This window comes from Bison bison, unplaced genomic scaffold (assembly GCF_000754665.1).
Source record: "Bison bison bison isolate TAMUID 2011002044 unplaced genomic scaffold, Bison_UMD1.0 scf7180017864525, whole genome shotgun sequence".
Classification (NCBI taxonomy): domain Eukaryota; kingdom Metazoa; phylum Chordata; class Mammalia; order Artiodactyla; family Bovidae; genus Bison; species Bison bison.
In genome coordinates, this window is record NW_011495076.1 from 6,214,446 (window position 1) to 6,232,989 (window position 18,544).

Consider the following 18,544-nt stretch of genomic DNA (forward strand, 5'->3'; position numbering starts at 1 on the left):
GAAACATATACTTACAGAGCTATCTCAAGTATATATTTTTCTTTATGGAGTATTTAGGGAGAAACTTCTGCTATAAGATAAATATTTTTCAAATTATTTCATTCTCCTACTGTGTAACACAGATTAGAAAGATATATACCAGACAAACCTCTGTAAGGCTAATAAGCAAAAAGGGGCCTTTTCTTTTTACTTTATATGCCCAGTATTGTTTGAATTTTTTGTACTAACCCTGTATTACTTTCACAATTAAGGAAGAGGCTGGAAATGTCCTGTTCATCTCAATCTTCAACCTAAAAGTTGTCTCTAACACAGCCCAGCTCCTCAGGTCAACCACATGCCTTCCCTCCAATATTCCAGGGGCCTTGCCACATCTCCCTGGTGGCAATTGTTTTATTACATTGTTTTGTCTTTTTGCTTATTTTGTTGTTTTCAGACCAAACTATAAGTTTAGAAGGCAAAGACTACCTATGACTTTTTATAACCTCAGAATCCTGCAGTGTCTAGAACACTGTAAATACCCATGCACTCAATAAATGATTAAATCATGATACCTACTAATGATATCCGATATTTACTGAACACATACTTATGTGCCAAGCATTGTGCTAACCATATTATATTCACTACTGAATATAATCCTTAAGAAAACTCTATGGAGTATGTATTATTATAATTTCTATTTTAAAGACAGACGAAAGAATTAAGTTTAGAGAATTAAGTAATTTGGCAAAGTAAAACATTAAGAGGTAAAGCTGGGATATGAATCAAGGAAGACTGAATTCAGAGTCTGTATTCATAACCTCTACACCACAGAGGATGAATAAATGAATGACTATGCATGAATGAACAAATATGGAACAGTTTCATGTCTAAAGAAAATTCCTATTCAAGAGACAGGACATTTTCTAAGATAGAAAATGAAACCAGAGAATCACTGATGGGGAGTGGAGAGAATACAACAAAAATAATATTATTATGGTATGTTAGTAATACCATAATAATACTTAGCGACTGAACAACAACAAATAATAATATAAATCTCCCTACAATTCTAAATTGATCACAGAAGTAATCTGAACTTTAAAAAAAAAAAAACAAGGTCAACATTTCTACATAGAAACTTAAGGTAACTATCTCTCTGATGTTTAGAAAGAAATACCTATTGCTAAGGCATAGAGTTTTTATTAGCAATTCCATTTTTATTCACGGATATAGCAGTAGTGTGACAAATAATCATCTACAACTATTTAGAAATAAATATTTCCAAAACGGTATGAGTTACCTATCAATCCCTAATTCTTTAATAAAGAAGACTTAAAATTCTCTAGCAAGAAGAAGGTAAAAATGTCCAGAATGTATTAATAACTTCCCAGGTTCACATTGGAGGGAAGCTGATGATTTTTCACAAATACCTCTAATTTAGTGGTAACTGAACTCTTGGGCAGTCTTTGAAACACATATTTTCATTATTCAAACTCTTAGCTATTAACTAACAGCACTGGTTAGACTCTAAGTACTAAGCATAGATGTGCCATGCTATTTTGCTTTGGAAAAGTTAGTGTTCAAATTAAACCAAGCTAAAGGGCCTTAGAGCTTTCTGAAAACTTTCTGTTCAATTTCCCAACAGCTAGGGCCCAGTGTGTAAACATGCTGCTGTCCTCAGCAGCAACCATCTATCTCATTCCCATTTGAAAATTATAAAATAAACTGTTGTTTTCCATACTCATAGAAAACAATGCCTTCACCAATCTTTATCAGGGTTCTGGACACAGGCTTCTTTACAAGTTCCTTTTTCATTCTATCCTTCCTTTTAGGACATGAATTCCTAATCTACCAAAAATGCCATAAACTAATGTATGGTCTTCAAAGAGAGCCATATAGACACATCATATGCATTTGTGCTTAGTCACTCAGTTGTGTCTGACTCTTTGTGACCCCATGGACTGTAGCCCGCCAGGCTTCCTCTGGCCATGGGATTTCCCAAGTAGGAATACTGGAGTGTGTTGCCATTTCCTTCTCCAGGGGATCTTCCTGGCCCAGGGACCAAATCCAGGTCTCCTGCATTGCAGGTGGATTCTTTACTGTCTGAGCCACCAGGGAAGCCCAATAGACACATTAGGTTCCTATTATTCAGAATATTATACCAACCATAAAAAGAAGTTATTAAACAAACATCATTTTTAACTTTACTGGGGAAAATTCAATTTAGTTCTCTTTTTCTTCATATAAAGCTTCATCATTTGCTGGAATATAATATGTTCCAACCATCTGTGATAGGTTAATATTGATTTTCCTATCTTCAATAGCACATTTAAGATCAACAAGCTTTACAATGTTTAAATTCCAGTGATTCAATGGATTTTTTTTTTTTTTTGCTAATACCAGAAAGTTATTTTTAATACATTAGGGTGTTTTGACATTTTACAAAGTAAAAGTCTCCAGACTTGAAGGGGAATTATTATTTAAATATTTTACAGTGAGAGAAGTCTCACAATTGTCTACCTCAGACTACACTGCAGTATCAATACTTGTGAGAGAAAGTCTTACGCTATACTTCACAACAGGAAAAACACTGCTGTGAACACAACACCATTGATCCCACCAGATCTAATACATCCCTGGGGCCACAAAGTGATTGTTTTATATGAACACTTCTTGGAACTCTTCTGAACAAGGAAGGCTACAGACTAAATAGAATCCATTTGTGTGACATGAATTAGAAAGTGGATTATATTTTCTGGTAGGGTGACGACTTGTTGCAATTTGGGCAGTACTGTTTATGCTGATTACTCCAATGAAATAATTAACATCATCCCCTTTTGCTCTAAAAAGTGTCCCAGCTTAGGTGATAAAGTATTTGATTTCCCTCTTCACTAGGGGCTACAAAGACTATTCATTGAGTTCATTGAGGTTGCAGACCACACGGAAGCCCAGATTCCAAATGTCTGTAAAGTGTATTTGACCAAGGACGAGGACCAAGAATGCTAGATTTCATTTCTGACCGGGCTGACAACATCTGTAAAACAGAAATTAATGTCCCAATAAAAAATACTGATGCTTTAGAACTGTCAATTGTGGTGGATTCCTATTGACTTGACGTAATTTAGTATTTTGTACTCATTTTATGCTTTTCTAAAACAGGGCTTCTCTGTGAGTCATAACAAATTAATAAGAGAAAAACAACTATGAAAAATATTTTGGTGGAGCTAATGAGTATTGATATTACTTTCATTAGCTTTTGACTGTTAATGTTATAGATAAGCATCCTCATTTGGGTTAACTTTATCACAAAAGCTAACATTCCTAACTAAGCTATCCAGAGAATCAAGCAATTGCTTTGTGATTTTAATCAATGTTAACATCAAGATAGAACATTTGGACCCCTGAAAGTCTCCTCTTTTACAGTCTTAGCAACAGTTGTCTGAATTTTTTGAACAAATACTTCAACTCTACTTATCATTTGTCAATATAATCATAATGACAGTGATTACAGATAATGTGACTACTTCTATGAATCACTCTGAAATAACAAATCAAAGTAGTCATCATTCATGTCATAAATAAGGTTACCTAACTACTGTTAGAAGAAGCTAGATGTGATTTTCTCAAGAGAAAAGTACTTTGACCGGTTATTTGGGTCAGACTGCCTCCCTTTAGCCTTTCTCCTCACAGCAGGCAGAGTGATCCTCTAAAAACACCAATCACATCATACCGCTCCATGGCTCAAAGCTCTCCACTGGCTTGCCATGCTCCTAGAATAAAATCCAAAGTCCTTACTATGACCAACAAGGTTCTGCAAGTCTCTAAAATCTAATCTCCTACATCTATTTTCTTCCTGCATGAAAATTCAACATGCTGACATCTTGTAAACTGATCTAACATGCATCCATCTCAGACGTGCATTTGTTATTTATTCCTTTAGTCTGAACTGTCCTTCCCCAGACACTAAAATGGCTCTCTTCCTCCTCTTCTCCCTTAATTTAGATATCTGCTCAAATCCCTTTTCCTGAGAGTTTTACAGTAAACACTCTACCTAAACTAGCAACCAGACTCCCACCATCACTCTATACTTCGTTTCCTACTGTATTTTTTTCCATAGCACTTCTAACTTGTGATACTGTATTATGCGATATGTTTGTCTGTTTATTATTAGCTTCCATCCACTAGAATGTAAAGCTCCATGAAGGAAGAGACTGTCTCCTTTGCTCAACTACGTCTCTCTAGTGTCTACACTAGTGTTCATTCCATGAACAGTTGTAAGGACTATACTGTCAGTGAACCGCTTATGTTAAATGTAACTTGATCATCTAGAACTATTTCAGATTTTATGATGCAGTGTTTTGGTTTCTGGACTTGATATTTAAGTCAATTTCTTCTGAAAGGGTATTTCATGCAGTGTTGGTAAGAGTGTAAATGATTTGGCTGTATATATTAAAACTAAAAGTAACAACAGCAGCAACAGCAAAGCATTTGTTGACTTTTCCCACTTATAGGTATCTATTCCACGAGAATAAACACACAAGCGTATGAAGGCATGTGTGCAAGGATGTTCATGACAGTACTTTACATTTTTCAAACTTGTGTTACTTCTGCAATAAAAACAAAACAAAAAAATCTTCCCTAGAGAGTATGATCAGAGCAAATACCAAGGAGAGCAGGTATAGTCTAATCAAAAATGAGATTGTGAAGGGCAATGCCAAGGAAAGTGACTCCTAATCTCACTGCCAGAATGTGGGAGGCTTCAGGGCATCTGCTATACAAGCTCATTCCAAGAGGTTCCTCATAACTGCAGCATGAGAACCAGGTAAATTACCTGCCTAGACACAGCTGACTAAACCAGGCAAGGGCACCTACTCCAAAGGCAGCTGACCAATTAGTTGACCAGTGGCCTGTAGGGAGGATGAATTCTAGATCAAAGGGGCAAACTCAGACTTCTCTCAGGTGGTTTAAGCATGGCCCACACCCAGGGAAGTCAGAAGTTGACAATGGAGCAATACCAGTGGGAACATAGACAAGGCAGCAGGCGTGCTGTGCCAGCAGACAGGGCACAGGTGTACAGAAACCAGAAGTGCTGCTCCTGGGCTCTGTCACCCTGCCCCCACCAGGTAACTTTCAAACGAGTGCTCTTTAAACTGGATTCTACTCAGGTTCGATCCCTGGAGAAGGGAACAGCAATGCACTCCAGTACTCTTGTCTGGAAAATTCCATGGACAGAGGAGCCTGGTGGACTGCAGTCTGTGGGATCTCAAAAAGTGAGACACAACCCACCTTTAGACACAACTCACTTTAAGAAACTAACACTTTTGGGCTTCCCTATTGATTCAGATGGTAAAGGATCTGCCTGCAGTGAAGGAGAGCTGGGTTCCATTTCTGGGTTGGGAAGATTCCCTGGAGAGGGGAATAGCTACCCACTCCAGTATTCTTGCCTGGAGAATTCCATGGAGAGAGGGGTCTGGCATGCCACAGTCCATGGGGTCGCAAAGAGATGGACACAACTGAGTGACTAACATTTAACTTAACTGTAATCTGAAGGAGTTTAACTAACAGAACATTAAATTGAGGACTTGATCAAGCTTTTCAAGGGCTTAACCTTTGAAAAGATGATGGTTCCCTTTATAGCCTCTAATTATGTGTAATTCAAAATAAAAATAGCATAGAATGCACAGTAAGTATAGCCAAGTCCTGATAAGTATTATTTTTCCCCCCTTTGGTCATTTAGTGAAATAATACTTCTTTTTTTCTAAAAAAAATTTTTTTTTTCTGGAAACCTACATTAGTGCTTAGCTTGCCTACTAGATAATCTGGTATTACCCAGGGTTAAAGTAAGAGTGGAAATTCTAGGTCTGGAAATGGCAACCTATTCCAGTATTCTTGCTTGGAGAATCCCATGGATAGAGAAGTGTGGTAGGCTATAGTCCATGGGGTCGCTAAGAGCTGGACACGACTGAGCGACTTCACTTTCACTTTTCACTTTCAGGCATTGGAGAAGGAAATGGCAACCCGTTCCAGTATTCTTTCTTGCCTGGAGAATCCCAGGGACAGGGGAGCCTGGTGGGCTGCCATCTATGGGGTCGCACAGAGTTGGACACGACTGAAGTGACTTAGCAGCAGCAGCAGCAGCAGCAGCAGCAGCACAGACAGAAGCACCTTGCCTACTACAAGTTAGGACACTAATGACAAATGATTTCCAGTGATAGTGTGTATACATGCATGCTCAGTCATGTCCGACTCTTTGTGACCCCATGGACTGTAACTCACTAGCCCCTCTGCCCATGGAATTTTCCAGGCAAGAATACTTTTCTTCGTTACCATTTTAAGCATATGAGAACATATAAAATTTTTAATATGCTATGAGTGGTAGACAGATAGCATATTAACTTTTTATATGTTCTCATACACTTCAAAATGCATAACAGAGAAAGGGAGTAAGCACAGTAATAAACAGTATTTTATTCCCTAACTATCCCTTGATGTTTTTCAACATTGTTAGAAAATGATTATAGGAATATATTCAATTACTAATTAAAAGTACAAGAAGGCTAGGATATCTAGGATATGGAAGTTTCAGATGAATAAAAGTTAAATTTTTCTTTTAAAACACCAAATACAGAACTAGTTCTCTTTTAATCAAGTATTAAGCAGTTTTTAGAGGCTACAGAGTAGAAAAGTCTTGAGCCTTGTTACTTTCATGCTTTTATATCATTCATTCCTGCATGATAGAAGAATAGTGAAGAGGGCAGAAAGGGACGTATGTCTCAAGCGTCAGTTTGCAGAATGGAACAAGCTAGAGGTTCAACATGTGGGTGGCAGCCATGGGGAAAGAAGCTGTAAACCTACTGCTGCTGCTACTGCTAAGTCGCTTCAGTCGTGTCCGACTCTGTGTGACCCCATAGACAGCAGCCCACCAGGCTCCCCTGTCCCTGGGATTCTCAAGGCAAGAACACTGGAGTGGGTTGCCATTTCAGCTCCACCTCTCCTCTGTGAACAGAATATTTATATTTACTGAGGAAAGTAACAATCCTGCCTTTTTTTTCTAGAAAGGTCTGTTGTAGGGATTTTTGATTGCTACATTTTTTGGTTTTTTTTTTTTTTTTCCTGCTCGTTTGTTTTTTAATGTCCAACCAAGCTTTGCAATCTCACATTGTGGACTAGTTATCTAGTGACCAATAATATTACATCAGAATTAAAGTTGTGTTCTCCTTGAATTTATCCTGTTAGATTACTTTACATAGATGAAAGTTTCCCTGCTTTGTTGATCAATTTTTTTGTTTTGTTTTTAAAATAGCTTTATTGAGGTGTAATTCATATAATTTACCCATTTAAAAAGTGGAACTCACTGATTTGCATATACTCATAGAGTTGTATGCTCATGTAATCAAACGTAATCAATAATATGAAGGAATAAACTACAGATGCACAAATGGAGAAACCAAAAAAAAAAAAAAAATTCTGTGCTAAGTGAAAGTAACCAGAGACAAAGGATGACATATATTAAAATGTAAGTAAAATTTCTAGAAAAGGCTAACCCATAAAAAGCAGATCCATGGTTGTGTGGCATTAGCAGCGGGGATTTGTGGGAACCAGAGTTTAGGACAAATCTGGGAAGGGAGTGTTTGAAGGTAATAGGAAGCTTCAAATCTAGATGGTGGTGAGGGTTGCACAACTGTATAGATTTATATTAAAAATCACTGCACAACATATTTATAAAGTGGGTAAATTGCACAGCATATAAAATATACTTCAATAAGGATATGACTGGGTGACTGAACAACAAGGATTTTGGAAGGAAAAAAGACCAAGCAAATACTCATGAAGAGAGACCAAGCACATCATACCCCAATAGCTCTACTGATAACTGAGGCCTGGAAGAACCTTTGTTTACGTGGATACTAGCTGTCAATATTTATCACATTAGAAATTATAGTGGAGAATTTTTAGATATGTTAGTCATTCAATATAAAATAACAATAATAAGCCTGTATGTTAACAAAAAGAACAAGTTGAATGGAAAGCACAACTGTTTTTCAAAACAAGAGAAAAAATAGTGAGAAGGGAGGCTTTTTTTTTTCCAAACATGTTTACCAATCTGTTTAGTATCTGGCTTAATAGAAGATAGCCCTTTCTGTTTCTACTTCTGCCTTCAGTCTGCTGCAATATCATACATTATATAACCTCTGGAAAACTCCACTGTACATTCAAGAGAAATGACAGTGAAAAAGCAAATAATATCTTAGTATTATCGGGAAAGTAGTTTTCATCTTAGAGACCCTCACAAAGGGTCTTGGAAACTCCCGGTGCCCTTTGGGCCATCATTTGAGAACTGCTGGTCGAGATTTTACTCTAGATCATTTTAATGAGATTGCTTAAACTGTACTGTCATTAATCAAATAGTCTAGGATCAAGCTTTTTGGGAAAACAGGATCAAAAAACTTTCTAAATATAGTTTCAAAGCATAGTGAATCCCACATTGTATAGACTTGGCTGTAACATATAATAAAGTAAGCAATCAGCATGAGACATTGCACACTACATCAGTATTTACTTGTTGAATCTCAAGCATTATTCTAGATTTATCAGCAAGCAGAATAAATAAAACATTATTACATATTGTCAAAACACCTGATTGTTACAATGTTATTTTCTTTTATTTTGGCCAAGTGTTCTATGGGATCTTAGTTCCCTGACCAGGGTCAAACCTGTGCCCTCTGTATAGAAGCATGGACTCTTAACCTTTGGATTGCCAGTGAAGTCCCAATGTTATTTTCTAAAGCTACTGTTTTTGTTACTGATTCAGAAGTTTCCGTTTCACATTCATTTACATCTTTCTCCATCCTTTTTACAATAAAATCTCCCCTTTTGTTTCTGTATTTGCTTCTAAAATAATAAAGTATTATTGAATTTTTCTAAATTGAAACTTGATATAATAATCTGAAAAATGATGCTAATTTAAATATATGAAATTCAGTTATTTAATGGTCATTTGACAAAATGTGGTTAATTTCACCTTAATTAATATCTATTTCAAATGTGTCTCCCAGTAAAGGATAAGAGTACCATCAGTCAGCTTATGGACCTGTTGCTGATACTGCTAAGTCACTTCAGTCGTGTCCGACTCTGTGCGACCCTATAGACGGCAGCCCACCAGGCTCCCCCGTCCCTGGGATTCTCCAGGCAAGAACACTGGAGTGGGTTGCCATTTCCTTCTCCATATCCTATCAAATGATTGATGATACTCACTAAAGAGGTAGTAGTTCATTTAGAAAGTCTCCAAAGCTTTGAAGCCATCAAATACACCTCTCTAGACTGAGATATACATTCCGTGTAATGTGATTTAAAACTCAACAAAAATCTAGACATTTATAACCTGAACTCAAAAACCATAGCTTAAGTACTTACTTTACAATATCTCCTTCAAGAGCAATCACTCTCTTAATGATCTTCTGTTCTGGGTTTTTAGGGGACCTAGAAAAATAAAGTTATATAATCAGTTATGTCTGTTGTTTTAAGAAAATGGAAATAAATATTACAAGAAAATAAGCTATATTAAAGTCATTACAGGACCCTTTGCAACCATGACATGACATCAGTCCTACTTAAGTCTTCAGTGAGAAGGAATTATCAAAGTACCTGAAGGAAAGAGGAGTCATGAAACAAATCATTTCAGATATTACCTCCAAATGGTAGTATTTATACTTTTAGTTTTAGTCTGTCTTAAGGATGATCTAATATTCTATTTATGTAAACATCATCTTAACTTTTTAAATACTTCCAACACTAATATATTCTACTCTAAAAAAATAAACCTGAGTCATAAAATTAAGCTTCAGCTTTGAGTCCCTTTTTGAAGTTTTCATTTTGATGGGCTAATTTTCTTCTTCAGATGTGGATTTCCTTATCTTTAAAATGGATACAGGGTTGTGCAAAGAGGATCTTGGGAGAATTACAAATTAAGATACTACTATTAAATTAAATGAGGCAATGTATATAAAGCAACTAATTACATAAGAAAGTAATGAGGCATTTCTTAAATAACATACTTGTTTCATTTTATTTAAAATAAACAAAGGAGTTTGATTTTAAAAAGAAAACACTGAAGCTGAATTATTTTGAAAAAACAAAGAATTTGGAGTCTTTTTTGTTGTTTTTTCCATGTTGGTTTATTTCTAACAAAGCACTTGGACCAAGCCCACCCAGGAGAGAGGATATCACTTCCTCAAGGACTTGAAGTTTGGGGCTATTCTTAACCCCTTGGTTCCTTGCCACATTTCTTAGTTAAAGCTGCTCTGTTTCTTGTGCTAAAGGAGTAGTTGTGGAGGGGCAGAGCCCAGCTTTGCTGGAATCTTGTCATTGATACTAGCATTATTCTATCAAAATGCAGAGGGGACAGTGTTTGAGGTTCCTGTAAGCTCTGGGTTTTCCTTCCTCCAAGAAACTACCATCTTTTTGATATAATATCGGACACTCCTGGAGGGAGAGGCAGATGGAGGGAGAATCCGGGGTCTGAGTTTTAGGAAAGCTAAGGCACAAAAGGAGGAAATTATTTGAAAGTACACTTAGGTTTAGCCATGTAAAGATTATTTAATATAGAGTGCTAAGGTAAGGCTATTAACAGTTAAAGGAAACTGATACATTCTGATGTGCTTAATGTGGACATCATTTATTTTAACCTATGATTAATAGCTATGGTAAATGTTACAAGGTAATACTGTTTAATAAATACTCCCCTCCCCTTCTCTTTCCTCCTCCCTGCTCACTTTGTCTCTGGGATCCCTTACTCTGGGAGAAGCCATGTCTGTCCTCAGCAACCTTCCTGTGAGTGAGCTTAGAAGCAAATCCTTCAACAGACTCATAGATACAGAGAATAAAAGAGTGGTTGTAGGGAGAGACAGGCGTGGCGACAGATTGGTTGAAATAGATGAAGGGGATATAGAGCTACAGATTGCCAGTATCAAAATATATAAACCACCAGGATCTAATATATAGCACAAGGAATATGGTCAATAATATCATCATACTTTTGTATGGGGACAGATGGTTACTAGACTTATTGTGATCATTTCCCAATGTATGTAAATGTTGAATCACTATGTAATACTCCAGAAACGAACACAATATTGTATATCAAATACATTTTTTTAAAAGTAGATCCTTTAGCCTCAGTCAAGTCTTCAGAAAGTACAGCTGTAGCCAACAGCTTCACTGCACCCTCATGAGAGACCCTGAGCCACACCACCCTCTGAAGATGCTTCTGGCTTCCTGATTCCTAGAAAATGTATGAGCTAATGAGTGTTTTCAGCCGTGGGAGGTTGGGGCACTTTGTTATAAAGCAATGGTTATCGCAATCTTAATATGTCCAATTTCCTGGCAGTAACATTTTAATTCTTTTGATCTTAAAAGACCTATTTCAAAAAACATCTCACACATCACATAAATGATCATTTAATATGGATTTGAAAATCAGCGATAGATAAAAAAATAATTCCAATTCAAGTCACATTTTGAATTGAATTACCTTTAAAAAGGAAGCTAAATGCAAAAATACTAAAAAGATTAAATACATTCAGAATTTAATACCTCATTAAGGGAAACATGCAGCTTTAATAAGGTGTCTATTTCACACGATATATTGCAGAGAAAAGAAAATCATCTGAACCACTTGTGGCTTAGATGTCATACTTACTGACACAACTTTTCACTAGATTGATTATTAACATTCTTTATTTTAAAATGGAAATTTGATCAGAGTTTTTGAGTGATCTGTCCCCTTCATGAAATGGAGTAAATCTACAAATTTAATGTCATTCATGTATAGCTAGAGTGAGGGATCTGGCCCATTCAAGATGATGGAATTCATATTTTCTGTGCAAAGTTACTTATTGACATTTAGGAAAATTTGCCCCCATGTCTCTCTGTTTAACCAGAAATGTATAAAAAAATTTTCAGCCTCAGTGATCATTAAAGAATTGTACATTAAAACAACAGGACACTGTTTTCCTGTTTTTTTCAACAAAGGAATAGTAATAATACCATTAATGCAATTTGTTATTGAGTGTTTAGGGACACGGGTACATGTCCTAAAGTATATGATCATGTAACATACCTTTCTGTAAACATGTCAAGATTTTATACTCTCTTTAACATATCACACTTTTAGAAATTTATTCTTATGAAATAGTTGTGTATATATACAAAATTTTAGCTACATGGATTCTATTTTTAAAGAGAAAAAAATCAACAAGATTGTTATAGTTCATCATATAATAAAATATCATTCAAACATTAAAGATGTTATAAAAGAATTTTTAATGATGTGTAAATATCAACAGAATATATAGATTAAACATGTGAGCACATGTATACCTGTGATGGATTCATTTTGATATTTGGCAAAACTAATACAATTATGTGAAGTTTAAAAATAAAATAAAATTTAAAAAAAATTTAAAAAAAGAAAAAAAAAAGAAAAATGTATGTGTACCATGACTTTGCATCAGTAATTATAAAAAAGAAAATGTGCATGCAACTGTACTGGGAAAATTTAGGAAGGATATAAAACCAAAGTGGCAAGCATAGTTCTGTGTGTGATAAAACACATGCCAGATTTTTGGTTCAGAGTACTGGAAAATCCATTAGAAGAGGACAAATGTTTGTATCACATGACACTACCTGAGAAGAAATGCTCTAAGACAGGGGTGAGAACTGAACTAATTCCAAGTCCCCCATCTAATACTGATGCAATGTTAATACAAAAAGCAACCTTTAACAGCATAAAACATTACTTATGCTGACAAATTTTAAGTTTCTGAGATATGTGCAAAGTATTTTATATTTTAAAATAATCTATATATTAAGATCATGAGGCAAAACAGAATATACAAAGTAAGCTACCTATATAATTAAAATTTTATAAATTACCACTTCAAACATATCTATAAATTTTAATGTAATATTAGTCTCATGAATCTAATCATATTATGAACATTAATCCCATTACTGCTCAATATCTATATTTTAATCATTAGGCTGCTGAATGCATTACAGGGATGTAAGTAGACATGTTATGAGAGTTATTACAGATTTACATTGTGAACTTCCTTTTGTCTGCATTTTCTTGGCCACTTGCCTATCTTCTAGAAGTGTGAAGGATAACAAGTGAAGGCTTATGCCTTACTTTAGGGGCATGATGTGTACTGACCAATAAAATTTGCATTTAAATTTGAAATTTAATATTTTCATAATAAACACAGTTTTATAGTATTTCTTTCTGGAGCCTGGATTTTAAGCATTCTGCTCTATGCTGAAGATTTAATTAGGCAAGTTTCTCCAGAGGTTTGGACAAGATGCCTAGAATGGTCTCTCTACCATGTAGGTCTCAGTAGATCAGTTTGATGTGGCAGAATTTATCTCTAATGAGAATGGTAAAGGGAAAAGGTAAAGGGTTAGCATAGTCATAATAAGATTTCTGTGACACTTAACATTCTTGAGCTTCATTACCTATCTTAAGAGAAGTGTTGTCATTTTTACCCTGTGACAAGCCAACAGAGCCATGTCTTCGGTCTCATAATCTCTGTCGCTGATTTCATGTTTCTCATGTTTCCAAAAGGTTGTAATTTGAATCCTGTTTGGAACACTGGGAAGGTACTCCGGAATACTCAGGAGAGCCCCCGTGTGTTCTCGAGAATAGGGAGATTAGCAAGTGTACCTACCCTCTCTATTCCCAAACCCAGGGCTCATCCTGATGTCAGATCTCTAAGCATGCTCACCCTTCTCCCATTAATAGTAAAATTCTTATACCTTTCTGGGTGGGTTGTATAGATTTTCATATTTAAAAGCATCAAGATTGCCCCAGATTATTTTAGAATTAACTTCAGGATTAGAAGTTACCATGGCATATGCCACAGAAAGATCTGAATTTTAACTCTTCATTAATGAGATAAAAACTAAAAACTAATATCCTGGGGATGGCTTATATTTCATAGGCTTTTTTTTTTAACTGTCTAAAAGAATGTGTTATTGTTTCACTGCTAAGTCATGTCTTGACTCTTTGCGACCCCATGGACTGCAGCCTACCAGGCTTCTCTGTCGGGATTTCCCAGGCAAGAATACTGGAGTGGGTTGCCATTTCCTTCTCCAGATGGCCATGCATTAAATTATCTAACTTTACATCATCATAATGATAAAAAGTATTGCTGTTTTAATCATCAAAATGAGAATTAAAAGTCCACACAACAATAAAAAGTTACATTAAAAAAATCATAGCAAATGATAACATCTTTTATTTTTGTAATTTTATTTTTTTATTTTTTTTAGGAAGATATTGAACATTTATTTTACAATGAATGCCATGTTATCTACCACATAAAGCATCTTAACTGTACAGTATATTTTATAAATATGTTATAGCTTGAGTTGTCTAATAAAAATATTGCTCCCTTATGACTCATTGTTTTCATTATCTTTAAACTCTTTTACGGTTTTCTACTAATGTGGGTATCCAGGATTATAGATCGATTTTTGACCCAATTTCAATCTTTTAAAATAGGAATATTTAACCAGTTTGAGTGTAGTAACTCAGCAGTACCTGTATCAATCTATTTTATGCCAATTTTAATGCTTCCTTGCTGTCTTTCACCACTGCCCCTACAATTTGAATATGTCCTCTCTATTTGCAGCATTTATTGTCAAATTTACCTACAGTGATCTACTACATAAAGCTGTAGGCACTGATTTTCCACAGGCAAGATGTACTTTAAATAAGGTTTCAATCCACTACCACCCCAATCAATAATTTACAGTTTCCTTGTACACTACTAGTATTAGCATTACAGACAAATTTGCTACTTTCCCACTCCTATAATTAAAACTAGAGGAAATAAAACTGTACTACTGGTTTTCCCATTTTGTTAGGTTAACATTTGATATGCCTTTATTCTACAGGTTCTGTCCACAGTGACAAAGTCCTTTTATTTTACATGTTTAACTTAAGAACATGCATATCTTTACACGCTAAAAATAAAGCAGTATTTTTTTTGTTTTACATATTGAACATTTAGCATGCCTTTTAAGCTTATAAAGACATAAGCTGAAATTTTAGACCCAGTTTACATATTTATGTTTGCATTTAGTTTTATAATTCTATATAACACTGTAACCTTAAGGCCGTTTAACTAAACCTTACCACCAATTCTTTTATACCGTTGCCTCCTTACTCTTATTTTAATCCATGTTTTTTGTTGGATGCAGTACATCACTTAACAAAGTTTTCAATGGCAGTACTTAAAAGATATACTTTCTCAGCCTCTGCATATCTGTGAATGCTTCCCATTGCCTTGGTACAGAAATAACTTGTCAGGACATCTAATTGGTTCAAAACTATTTTCCCTTAAAACCATAGATGGGCTTCCCACATGGTAAAGAATCCACCTGCCACCAATGAATGAGGCAAAAGAGACAACTGTTCCATCTTTGGGTGGGGAAGATCCTCTGGAGGAGAAAATGGCACCCCACTCCACTATTCCTGCTGGGACAATCCCACGGTCAGAGGAGCCTGACAGTCCATGGGGTCGTAAAGAGCAGGATAAGACCGAGCCTCTGAGCAAAAACTGTAGATATTGTTTTCTGGCATTTACAGTTGCAAGGGAAAATTTTGAGGTCAGGCTAACTTTCATCCTTTTATAAGTGGCTTGTCTTCTCTGGGATACTTGTGGACTTTTTTTCTTTATCCTTCCAATGACACCCTGTGAGCCTTTTCTACTTGTAGATCTAGTTTGTTAACTCTGAACATTTTTCTTCAGTTAGTTCCTTAATTACAATTTGAGCTTCATTTGCTTTGTCCTCTGTTTCAGGTATTCCTATCATGCGTAGATTTTATCACCTGGACAGGTCATCGAGGTCTTCCTTCTTCTCTTGATTCCTTTTTCTGTTTTTTTTTTTTTTTCTTTCCCCTGCATGCTGTGAAAATTTCTCGTTTTGCATTCACTTCAGTAATTCGATTTTGTGCCCCATCAGACTTGAACATTTCTGTTCTCTCAGCTCCCTCACACTTTTCAAGTGCTCCGACAATAGCAATTTTTATCATTAAGCATAGGTCTTTAAGCTCTGATGCGATATGATACTTAATCCTTGCTATCTCTTCTGTTTCCACCGCTATACTCGTTTCAAGAGGCGGCATTTTCTCAATTAGCTGTTTTCCTTTGGACCTGCGGTATCAGGACCTTTTGAACAACTCTTCTGAACAATGGCACCAAAAGGGAAAGGTGTTTTGATTAACGAACAAAACAAACGTCCAAAACGGTTCCCCTCTACATCATCTCTATTTTTGTAATTTTAGAAAATGTTGCCGGAGTTTGACATGATTTTCATAGGTTACAGCTGGAAAAGGCCTATGAATGTACCTAGTCTTTTCCTGGCAATATTCAATCTCACTCATTTTCCATGGCCTAAGAACTTCTGCTTTTGTGTCATACAAAAGCATGGACTGGCGGGCAGTAGAAATGGAGTCCGTGATCATGGTCATGGTCTACCTCTGGTACAGACAGCAGCTGACTGTAGGCAAGCTACATAACCAATGTGGGTCTCATATTCAAAGAGATAAGGCCAGATCAAACCAGAAGCCAGACAATCAAACCTAGCTTGTAGACATCTTTCGTTTGGTCCATACATCATTTATTTCTGTACTTTTAAATCTGGAGCTGGCCAAGCAAACAAGAGATCTCACATTTCTTGTTCCTCTTAGACAAATACAAAGATCTAGCACCCTAAAACCCACATTCTGGCATGAAAGGGAGTCCACTGGATCTGAGAAGCAGATCTTGAGGATTTGCCACAGTGCCAACAGTTTGTTTCATGTGGGTTTAAGGGTCTGAAGACATGTGAGTTTGAGAACCTCTAGAAATCCTGACAATTTCTTCTACCTCTATCATCATATCACAACTGAGAAAATATGTATGAAATCTCCATCAGAGAGTCTAACATGAATTAAAATGAAAAGAAAGAAATTCAAGTCACTCAGTCGTGTGTGACTCTTTGCGACCCCATGGACTGTAGCCTACCAGGCTCCTCAGTGCATGGAATTTTCCAGGCAAGAGTACTGGTGTGGGGGAGTGGGTTGCCATTTCCTTTTCCAGGGGATCTTCCCAACCCAGGGATTGAACCTGGGTCTCCCGCATTGCAGGCAGACACTTTACCATCTGAGCCATCAGGGAAGCCCTAACATGAATTAGGTTCTCAGTAGATCTTAGTGCCATCCCTTTCTAAAATAAATTTCTAAAGGAGGTCAGTTAATTGAGCACAAGAAAATCATTAGGATCCTCTATTTTTAAGAGTTACATGGATTGATTTATTTATTTCATAAATGCTCCACTGATTTCAGTCAGTTGCATTAGAGGGTAAGAATGGCATTTTAAAGGTTTGGTCACATTTTATTACACAATTAACTAAAGAAACACGAAACTAAATATAATTGTATTCATATTGGAAAGTCACAGGTCAGTTTTAAATTAAATGGGTATTATCTGATAAAAATGAATAATTTCCATGTTGGATTCTGTATGCTTGCTTCACTATCAGTAGTAGCGTGAACTTTGTGCATTCAGTCCCTGTTATAATGATTCGTTTTCTAAATTCAATGCAATTTTATTAATTAGTACTCTAAAAGTTTTTACTTAGGTCAGCATTTCAGCTACATTTTTGCCGCTTGCAGACTTCTCTTTGTATTATGTAAGTCTTTAATATTTAAACAAAAGAAACTATCAAGATCTTTTTATTGCTCTTTGGGTTTATTCTTGAAATCTTCACAAGTGTGAAGTCTATGACTACAGATAGAGTTTCACAAAGTGTGTGTGTGTGTGTGTGTGTGTGTGTGTGTGTATGTATAAATGCAATCCCTAATAATTACTCTTGTCCAGATACTTCTTAAAATGCTCCAATCCAAGGGCCTCATTATTAGAAAAGTGAAGTAAAGAAGAGGTGGCAAGAACCCAGGTAAATGCTTCAAATTTGTCTGCTATAATACCATATGGTCTTGCATAGGAAATATATCTTAAGGAAAAGGGAAAACCTTGGAAAGGATCATCAGGAAGGTGCAGAGGGTTGTTCTATATATAGAAAAACCTGGTGAGAAGTGAGTAGAATTTCAGAGCACTAAGGCCAGTGCTCCTGGGCAGGCTTGTTTCCTGGGTGGGAATGGAAGAAATGGCTTATTCTCTCCAAGTAAACCCTACCCAAAACAGGCTCCTGAGCAGTCGGAATAGACTCCTTCAGAGACTCCTGATAAAATCTGTATGCAGGTCAAGAAGCAACAGTTAGAACCAGACATGGAACAGTGAACTGGTTCCAAATTAGGAAAGGAGTACATCTAGGCTGTATATCGTAACCCTGTTTATTTAACTTAAATGCAAGTACATCATGCAAAATGCTGGGCTGGATGAAGCACAAACTGGGATCAAGATTGCAGGGAGAGAAAGAAAGATTGCAGGGAGAAATATTAATAACCTCAGATATGCAGATGACACCATCCTTATGGCAGAAAGCAAAGAGGAACTGA

The 18,544-nt window shown here is 36.1% G+C and overlaps 1 protein-coding gene across 1 annotated transcript in view; it reads right to left on the minus strand.

Annotated features, from left to right (window-relative positions):
• The window catches only part of IMMP2L (IMP2 inner mitochondrial membrane peptidase-like (S. cerevisiae)), a 960,253-nt gene that overhangs the window by 290,742 nt on the left and 650,967 nt on the right, over positions 1–18,544 (minus strand). Inside the window, exon 4 of the mRNA XM_010831176.1 lies at positions 9,397–9,462. Within this exon, the coding sequence (XP_010829478.1) occupies positions 9,397–9,462 (66 nt within the window). The remainder of the gene's footprint in view (positions 1–9,396; positions 9,463–18,544) is intronic.